This window comes from Podarcis pityusensis, assembly GCF_964106645.2.
Source record: "Podarcis pityusensis genome assembly, chromosome: 15".
Lineage (NCBI taxonomy): Eukaryota > Metazoa > Chordata > Lepidosauria > Squamata > Lacertidae > Podarcis > Podarcis pityusensis.
Genome location: NC_138040.1, coordinates 22,786,334 through 22,796,489, shown reverse-complemented (window position 1 = coordinate 22,796,489; position 10,156 = coordinate 22,786,334). Strand labels below are relative to the sequence as shown.

Below are 10,156 nucleotides of genomic sequence, written 5' to 3'. Positions count from 1 at the left end.
TATCTGAGCAGGGATTCAAACTAGTCCCCCAGGTACTAGTCCAACACTCTAACCACTATACCGCACTGCCTTCTCCCACTCTGGCTCAGGTCCTGTTCTTGTAGCATCAACCAAACCACCCCTTAGGACAGGGGTCACCTATGTGGCCCTTATGGGTGCAACGGTGCCCTTGAGGTCTGCCCCTGGTGTACATAGAATCACAGAATTGTAGAGTTGCAAGGGACCCTGAGGACCATCTAGTCCAGGCACCCCCAAACTTGGCCCTCCAGATGTTTTCTGACTACAATTCCGATCATCCCCAACCACTGGTCCTGTTAGCTAGGGATGATGGGAGTTGTAGTCCAAAAACAGCTGGAGACCTAAGTTTGGGAAACACTGCTTTAGGATTTAAGGCAGGCATAGGCAAACTCAGCCCTCCATCATCCCTAGCTAACAGGACCAGTGGTCAGGGATGATGGGAGTTGTAGTCCCAAAACATCTGGAGGGCCAATTTGGGGATGCCTCATCTAGTCCAACCCTCCACAGTGCAGGAATATTTAGCTGTCCCTTACAGGGATCAAACCAGCAACCTTGGTGTTATCAGTATCTCCCTGCCAGCCACTGCCCCTTTTGAGGGTGGTTACCTTCTTCCTGAAAAATAACATTAGAGAATGGAAGTTGGAACTTGGAAGAATGATGCTCATTCCCACTTGCCTCTTTCACTTCCATGTGCTTTTCAGTGCTCTCCAGATCCCTTGGGAAAGCAGCGTGTGATTCGGTGGTGGAGGAGACATCAAGAAGGGTGTGTGTGTGCCCATGGCACTGGCTCAAAAATCCAAATGTGCCCAGCAGTCTAAATAAGTGGGCAGCCCTTGGATTGGGACATCAGAGAAATCTTTACAAAGTGTATTGTGATGACAAACGAGACTAACAGTCCCCTGTTGCCTGCCTCTTGTATACGGGACACCCCATTGGCTGAGCAGTTGTGACATCATGGAATGTTCCCTCAAGATTCTAAGCACATGGGGGAAAGGAACCAGTTATGGAATGCTGACAATTTAGGAGCCTGGTGAATGGTCCAAGGGAACTTGACGCTGCAGCACCGGTGAAACTGAAAAGATGGAGAAAGGAAGACGGGAGAAGCAGTGATCAGATATGTGTGAACCACCTCTAAAGGAAATGGAAACACTAAGCACACAATAGCGGAAGGTTGTTTTATACCAGGGTGGCTAACCTATGGTTAGCTAGATGTGCCTGGACTCCAAATCCCATTAGCCCCAGCTTGCACGGCCAATGGTCAGGTATGATGGGAGCTATAGTCACAGGTTAGCCACCCCTGAGATCTATCTGTAGTCAGATCACCACCTTTCCCATGAGTGCTCCTCCTCACTGCTTAAGATGGCCAGTGTGGTGTAGTGGTTAGAGTGTCAGACTAGGTGTTGGGAGAACAGGGTTCAAATCCCCACTGGGCTGTGAAGCTGGCCAGGTGTTCTCGGGCCAGTCTCTCTGCCTAAATTATCTCAAAGGGATGAAATGAATAGGTGGATCTGTACACGCATTACTATGAGTTCCTTACTAAAAAGATGGGATATAAATGCAGTAAGTAAATACAGTTATTGAATAAATAAACATAACGCTAGAACAAAACGGATGCATTTTCCAGCTCCAGCATATTTAGTATGCTGAGCTTACCCGCTTTCGTTTTACAACATAAGAAAGTAAAGGAAAAAGAGCCGGCTGGATCAGGCCGCTGGCCGATCTAGTGCCTTCATTTATACCCCTGTGTAGCTTCAGAAAAGCGCTTGTCACATGAGACCATGGGCTCTTCTGTAAAGCTCTAAAGGTGCTTTGAAACACACACGTGCACGCACAAAAACATACACACCGCAGGGAACCCGGAGGAAGCTTTCCAAGGCTTCACGTTCTTCTTTTTGCGCTTGCAAAGAAAACATTTCTGCGCGGGGCGCAACAAAGAAAGGCGATGTTATTGACTTTTTTTTTTTAATTCGCGAAAGCCCTTTCGCTTTTAAGGTCCTGCTGCTGTACTTCTGGGAGGTCAAAGCCAGGAGCAGGCAAAGAAGATTACGGAGAAAAGCGTGCGTGCGTGTGTGCGTTTTGTGGGGGTGGGGGATGACACGTGACTTGCACCCGCACACCGTGGCCGGCTGGTTCAAGCCAGAGGCTGCAAATACAAACAACAACAACAACACCCAAGCGAATAATTTCGCTACGCGCTCGCTCGCTCGCTGTTCTGCCCCGCACCGCGCAAAAAGCAAGGAAGGGTTGCAATGCCCCGGGAAGCAGCGCGTGCAGCCCCGGGTCCTTGGCGCGCGCCGGAGCCGAGCTGCCTGCAGCTGGCCTGAATCTGCTCGCTGCTGTTGCTCCCTCGCCGCCACCCCCCCTCCCCGCCGCCACCGGGTTTCCCGGCTTTGCAATCCTATTGCACATTCTGTCCTGGCGGCGGCGCCCCACTTTGCAGCTCGCCAAGCCGGCGGAGCGCGGAGGCAGCGAACATGGCGACAGGGAGAAGCCGCGCCGGGGAGCCGCGCTCTCCGCTCCGGGAAACAGCCGCCCGGTTGGCGATGCCGCCGCCGCGTCTCGCCCTCCTCCTCCTCCTGCTCTCCGCTTGCAGCCTCCGGCCGGCCGAGTCCGCCAGCAAGACCTTGCGGCTGCACGCCGCTTTCACATCCCGAGCCCAGGACCGGGGCTTCGAGGTGCTGCGGGCGAGCAGTCCCAATGGCACAGTCAGGCAGCCGACGCCGGGCGAGATGCTGCGGAGCAAGCGGAGCGCCGCCGCCGCCGCCACCCAGCAGCAGGAGTCCATGAAGGTGTACGGACAGGTGAGCGGGCACCTTTGGGGCCACCTTCTGGCATCTCTCCATCAAGGCTCCCCCCCGATTTGGCAAGCCAGCCAGCCAGCATCGCGCGGAATTTGGAGCGGGGAGGGGGCGCGCGCTCTGCTTCCAGGTCCTTGCGTTTTCTTTGCAACATCCTCCACTCCACCCCCTCTTTGCAAAAGGAGCTTTTGTTATGCCCCCCCCTCCTCTTTGCGCGGCGCTGTCTGGTTGGAATGCACGCAGTTCTCAGTCCAATGTTCCTTCGTTCCCCGCCGCCTTTGAGCCACGCGCGGTTTTAAATTGGGTAGTGGGCGCCCTTCAGTTCGCCCTGCCTCTTCCTCTCCTCACCATCATACTCCGCATCCCCCTCCCCAAATGGATCAGGGGCTCTGGGCTTCCTGGCTCTTAAGCGATCTCTCTTTTTGCTTTTTTTTGTGGCGGGGGGAGGTTTGCGACTCAGGTGACTCGCAGGTCCAGTTGCAAGGGTGGTTGGTGGTTGTTGTTGTATCACACGCGTAACTGGTGGGAATCGAACTGTAAATATTTCTTCTTTGGAATCGTTCCGTGTGAGATGCAAACAATGCAGTGCGGGGAACGGAGCGCTGCAGCAGCTTCTCAGCCGCTGCTCGGGCAGGAGGCCAGTTTTGGGCAACCTTGGACCACACTGTCATTTTTATTTTTTATTTTTTTTGCTCATCTTGCAGCCTTCTCCCTCCCAAAAGTTTAAAAGCGTCAGACTGGGATTCGGGTTGCCACTGTTGCTTTTTGCTCTGGAAAAAATGGCAAGGAATTGGTGCAACTCAGGTTAGCTTTGCAAATTAGTTAACTAGTCCAACATTGTGACACAGCCCTTTTTGTTTGTTTATGGTCGATGGAAGGAATGAAAGAAAGATATCCAACTTTTGCAAGACCTCCTTTCATGGTCACCTGATGGCAGTTCTGCATCGCCATAGGCGAGTAGCTGTGTACAGTGCCTTTCACCTTTTTGTCACAGGTTACTCTTTCTGAGATCCATCCAAACCAGAGGTTTAATTCTCATCTTAAGTTCTGGTGCAGCTTAATTGGCACGTCCCCCCTGGGAACAAGAGAAACCCACCTGTGATTTAACTTAAGACAGTTGTCTCAGGAGTGGGTCTGACACACCTTGCTGTTGCTTATGCATGTGAGCAGGGGAGAAGTTACTTCAGGAGAAAAAAGCCCTGGGGTAGCAATTTCTGGATTTTGATTGTGCAAACATCTTATTGTTTTGCCTGTTTGCAAACCTGGGATGGCAGCCGGCATCTCATACTGAGACCTTTCAGAGAAAACAAGTCTTTTTTTGCTTTTGCTTTTCCCTTTCTCCTCTTCCCTCCAAATCCCTTTTCCTTTTGTGTTGTGTTTTTGGTTGTAAGCCCTGAGGGTGGGGACCGTTTTATCACGGACATTGGTAAGCTGTTCTGGGAACCTCCCTTCCCCAGCCGAAGAACAGGATAAAAGAGTTTAAATAAAAAACAAACAAACCAGACCCTCTTTGAATGATTTACCACAGGGGAAGGTGTGTAAGAGGATAATACCACATTCCTCTGAACTTGAAATCTCTCAAATGCATCAAGTTGCATGCCTCATAATAAACAGGTGCAGGTTGCGTGTTTGATCACTTTAGGCCGGAGAGTAGTGATAGGTTTCTGGGTACCAAATACAGTGGTACCTCTGGTTACAGACGCTTCAGGTTACAGACGCTTCGGGTTACAGACTCCGCTAACCCAGAAATAGTACATCGGGTTAAGAACTTTGCTTCAGGATGAGAACAGAAATCGTGTGACGGCGGCGCAGCGGCGGCAGCGGGAGGCCCCATTAGCTAAAGTGGTGCTTCAGGTTAAGAACAGTTTCAGGTTAAGAACGGGCCTCCGGAATGGATTTAAGTTCTTAACCCGAGGTACCACTGTAGTCTCCAGCTATTGTTGGACTACAACTCCCATCATCCCTAACTAGCAGGACCAGTTGTCTGGGATGATGTGAATTATAGTCCAAAAACAGCTGGAGACCCAGGTTTGGGAAACACTGATAGAGATTTTTCATCTGGCCTCCATCGTAACCTCTGATCCCAAGGTACAACCCCCCACCCCCGCTCCAAAACATGCACAAAAGAACATAGGAAGCCACCTTATTTCATGTCTAACTGTGGATCCACCTAGCTCAGCACTGACAGGCAGCAGCTGTTCAGGGTTTGCAGCTTGAGAACATAACTGGAGATGGCATGGATTGAACCTGGAACCTTTTGCATGCAAGGCAGGTGTTCTAGCACTGAGCTAGGGCCCTTTCCACATGGGAAGCTGCCTAGCACCATGTCAGACGGTTGGTCCATCTAGCCCATTATTGTCTACACAGATTGGCAGCAGCTCTCTGGGACTTCAGACAGGCCTTCCTCCCAGTCCTGATCCTGGGACCTTCTGCAAGCAGAACAGATGATCTGCCTCTGACCCATCCCCTAAAAACACATGGTTCTATGCCTTGGATACCTCCACCCAAGCTGAGATGCAGCCAAGGGACTCCTTAACCTCCTCTTCTGCATCGTTAACACAGCATGGGATTCCTGCCTTGCAGGGGGTTGGACTAGATGACCCTCGGGACCCTTCCAACGCTACAATTCTATGATATTCTCTCTCTCTCTCTGTCTGCCTGTCTGTCTCACGAACAAGACACAAGGAAATGGTACTGAGCAGCTGAGTTCCGAAGGCCTGTCTTGCTGTTCTGGGGAATGAGCTTAAAAAGCCTATATTTTCATTATGACATTTGGATCTCCCTTTCCTCCAAAGTGGTGTGCAGACCTCTTCACCCCCTGCCTCCATTTTACTCACACAACAACCCTGCATGGTAGGTCAGGCTGAAAGACAGTGAGCAGCAGCTTCCAAGGTCACCCAGCGAGTTTCGCAGCTGAGTGGGATTTTGATCCCTGATCTCTCAAGTCTGTGCCTGATTCACTATACCTCAATTGTGGATCCATGGTTTGCTGGCTGGTGCCTCACCCTATTCTGTATGAACTGTTAAAAACAGCCAGGGCAGAGCATGGGTGGGGAGCTTCCGGTCCCTGGGCCCCAATATGGCCCTCCCAACCTCTCCATCTGGCCCCCTGGACTCTCCACATCCGTCCACAGCCACAGCCATCTGTCGCCTTGCTTTGTGTCTTCCTTGAGGCTTCTTGCCTGGCTGGACTTTGCCCTTGAATTCTGATCATGCCTCTTGCTTGCCTGCTGGAAGGACAGAGAGGAATGTGTGTGTGTGTAGAAACTACCCCACTGTAAAAGGTAAAATTTACAATTTTTTGCTTTGTCCACTTTTGGTTCCGGCCCCACCCACCACCACTGGGATGTGGCCACTGGAAGATTGTTGAGAAGGGAAGGTGGCCCTCCGTCAGAAAAAAATTGTTCTCTCCGGCCCTGTATTGGAGGAACGTGCAGTCCCCCCCCCCCCCAGTGAATTAGAGGACTTGTGTTTTGTTTTGGGAGGAAGGGTGCTGGACTTGTACGAAGTGTTAGAAAGGAGAAGAGTTAGAACATCCTTGTGGAAAGACTGTTCTTATCCGTGCTGAAATCAAAGAGTTACTTGCATTTCTAACAGGCTGCCGGATCCGTTTTCAGAAATGGCAACCACTATTTTTAGGCGATAGAGAAAAGGAGCATTCAGAGCACAGTTATGCTTCCTTAAAGGCGTTCCCAGACTTTATCCAAATTGTGCTTATTTGGCTCTTCCCATAAAAAAAAAATTGGCCTTTTGTTGATGGCGTGCGTCCACATGTTGGACTGGTTTGCATTTATATTCCTTCTTTCCACCTAGTTTCACAGATCTTTTATATATATATAAAAAAACAGAAACTGGAAGCAGTAGTGACCCCCACTGTGAACTATAGAGTAGACCGTAAAGAGGTTTATTGATCCAACACATTTCAACTCCTGCTGGACTTCCTTCAGAGAAATTCTGAAAACTGATTCAAAATATATAGACGCTACCTATTTCTTATGCTACCTTATTTCATTTGCCTATGGCAATCGAATGGTTTTCAATTTTTGCTTCTGCTTTCACTTCCTTTTGGGGGTTCCTGTTTTTGTTGCATGCTTTATTTTTAAAATAGTCCTGTAAAGAATAGTGAAATGTAGCCAAATTGAAAGGACAGCAACAACTCACTTCCAATAGCAGAGGGGATAGCGGTTCAGAAGGTATTCAGGCCAAAGATGCTCTGCAACAGAGAAGTTTTCACTTGTCATTTTAAATGCCGCTCAGTGAAATCTCCTGGGGCAGGGAGTTCCACAGGGGCACTTCAGTGGAAAAGGCCCTCTCCCATATACCCATCTACTGTGACACAGATGATGGTGGAATATAGAACAGACCCCAGCCTGATTTTAAATCATTACGTGTATGGTTTTCTGATTTTAAAACATTATATGGTTTTTTAAAAAATTGTGTGGTTTTATAGATGATTATTCTAAAGCTCTCCGATTTTTCTTCTTCTGCGTAAACCAAGGTTTGCAAGCCAACAGCAACAAACTATGGATTTAAGCTGTGCTTTGTTGCCAATAAACAAACCACAGTTAAGCCTTCCCATGGGCTCTTGAATTGTAAGCCATCACAGTATACCGAACCGTGGTTTATTAAACAATGGCTTAGCATTATGTGTGAACCTTTCCCAGTGGCTTAACTGTGGTTTGTTTATTGGCAACAAAGCGTAGCTTAAATCCATAGTTTGTTGCTGTTGGCTTGCAAACCTTGGTTTCCTTAACTATGGCTTGGCATTCTGTGTGAATCTAGCCCACTTCCTTAACCATGGTGTATTTGACCACCCACCCCAGACCCTCATCAGGCTACAAAGACAAGGTCAGTTAGGGGTGACAGTCAGTGGGGGAGCAGGCATGACCCCCTCCATCAATTGTCCAAGAGTGGCACTCTTGGAGCATTCTTTCCCCCTGCAAGATCAGCATTGCCCAAGAGCCTTGGGGATCCAGCTTGCTAGAGGCTTCACAACCCCACCTACCATTTTTGCAGTCCTAGGTAGGCAGCAAAATCAAGAAGTAGGGTGGCTGGATAACTAGGAACATGGGAAAAAGCTGCCTTAGACCATCTAGCACACCATGAATTTGCCTCCATCTCCTCCAGATGTACGGGACGCGGGTGGCGCTGTGGGTTAAACCACAGAGCCTAGGACTTCCCGATCAGAAGGTCAGCGGTTCGAATCCCCATGATGGGGTGAGCTCCCGTTGCTCTGTCCCAGCTCCTGCCAACCTAGCAGTTCGAAAGCACGTCAAAGTGCAAGTAGATAAATAGGTACCGCTCCAGCGGGAAAGTAAACAGTGTTTCTGTGCACTGCTCTGGTTCGCCAGAAGCGGCTTAGTCATGCTGGCCACATGTCCCGGAAGCTGTACGCCGGCTCCCTTGGCCAATAAAGCGAGATGAGCGCCGCAACCCCAGAGTCGGTCACGACTGGACCTAATGGACAGGGGTCCCTTTACCTTTTACCTCCAGGTGTTGCTGGACTGCAACTCCCATCAGCTCCAGCAAGCACGGCTGATGCATAGGGATGATGGGAGTTGTAGTTCAGAAACGTTGGGAGAGCCAAAGATTCCTTGTGCCTGGTCTGCACTGCCAGGCCATGACTCTCCAAGGTTTCAGAGGGCACATTCCCAGTCCTAGCTGGAGATGCTGGGGATTGAATCTGGGACCTTCTGCAGGCAAAGCAGATCCTTTTCCACTGAGCTGTGGCCCCTCCCAAAATAGATCCACTGGATCCACTGAGGTAGATCCACCTACTTCAGTACTGCCTTCACTGACTGGCAGCACTTGTCCAGGATTTTGGACATGGTTCTCCTATAGAGACAATGAGGATCGAACCAGGAAGCAAATGTTCCACTGCTGAGCCACAACCCTTCCCATAGCCTCCTGTATTTAGAACGGTGGATCGCCAGACCCCTGCCTGTGCCCTCTTTATTTCTTTGTTCTCCGCTCAGACCTATGCACCCCGTTCTGCTAGCAGAAATTGAAAGCTTATCTGTTCGAGGATTTACTTTCAGGCAGATAACTTCCCACAGTTATTACGTGTCACATGGCTTTTATTTACCTCCCACCCCACAAATAAAAGCAGACACAATGGCAGCCTTTTAAAACCCAAAGAAAAACAAAAGCTCATTACAGTCCCCTGCATTACGATTTCTCCTTATATCGACATTGATGGGTATTTTTTTTTAAAAAAACCCAGTTATTCCCAGAAGTGTTCTGGTTATCTAAATTTCATGGCCAGGCTGAATATGTCATTGTAACCTTGTGTCAACAATGTGTTGTGTTGCATCAGCTGTCTGGATATCCAAGTGTTTTTCTCCGTGCCCCTGGGGCTGTTTGGATGAAGGGAGTTTGCATGGAAATGCTAATAGCTTTCCAAGATCAAACAGGATTCTTGCTTATTCTCCCTCATCACGTTTATGTTTTGGGGCCCACCTGCACTATTCATTTAAAGCAGCATCGTAGCACTTTAAACTGTCATGGTTTTCTCAAAAGGACCTTGAGAGCTGTCGTTTGTTATGGGTGCCGAGCAGTTGTTTGTTTAGTCGTTTAGTTGTGTCCGACTCTTCGTGACCCCATGGATCAGAGCCCACCAGGCACTCCTGTCTTCCACTGCCTCCCGCAGCTTGGTCAAACTCATGCTGGTAGCTTTGAGAACACTATCCAACCATCTCGTCCTCTGTCATCCCCTTCTCCTTGTGCCCTCCGTCTTTCCCAACATCAGGGTCTTTTCCAGGGAGTTTTCTCTTCTCATGAGGTGGCCAAAGTATTGGAGTCTCAGCTTCAGGATCTGTCCTTCCAGTGAGCACTCAGGGCTGATTTCCTTCAGAATGGATAGGTTTGATCTTCTTGCAGTCCATGGGACTCTCAAGAGTTTCCTCCAGCACCATAATTCAAAAGCATCAACTCTTCGGCGATCAGCCTTCATTATGGTCCAGCTTTCGCTTCCATACATCACTACTGGGAAAACCATGGTTTTAACTATACAGACCTTTGTTGGCAAGGTGTTGTTTCTGTTTTTAAAGATGCTGTCTAGGTTTGTCATTGCTTTTCTCCCAAGAAGCAGGCGTCTTTTAATTTTGTGGCTGCTGTCATCATCTGCAGTGATCATGGAGCCAAGAAAGTAAAATCTCTCACTGCCTCCATTTCTTCCCCTTCTATTTGCCAGGAGGTGATGGGACCAGTGGCCATGATCTTCGTTTTTTTGAGCGGTTGTTAGGAGGCCTTTATTCCCCTTGTAGATCTACAGTGCCCAGAGTTCCCTGGTAAGAGGGATTGATTGTTAAACCACTCTGGGAATGTGGCATTTCAATTTG

The 10,156-nt window shown here is 49.2% G+C and overlaps 1 protein-coding gene across 1 annotated transcript in view; it reads left to right on the top strand.

The window, feature by feature from the left end:
* The first annotated feature begins 2,446 nt into the window (after positions 1 to 2,446).
* Positions 2,447 to 10,156, top strand: part of SORL1 (sortilin related receptor 1) — a 114,931-nt gene continuing 107,221 nt past the window's right edge. Inside the window, exon 1 of the mRNA XM_080983347.1 lies at positions 2,447 to 2,819. Coding sequence (XP_080839473.1) covers positions 2,493 to 2,819 — 327 coding nt within the window. The 5' untranslated portion in view covers positions 2,447 to 2,492. The remainder of the gene's footprint in view (positions 2,820 to 10,156) is intronic.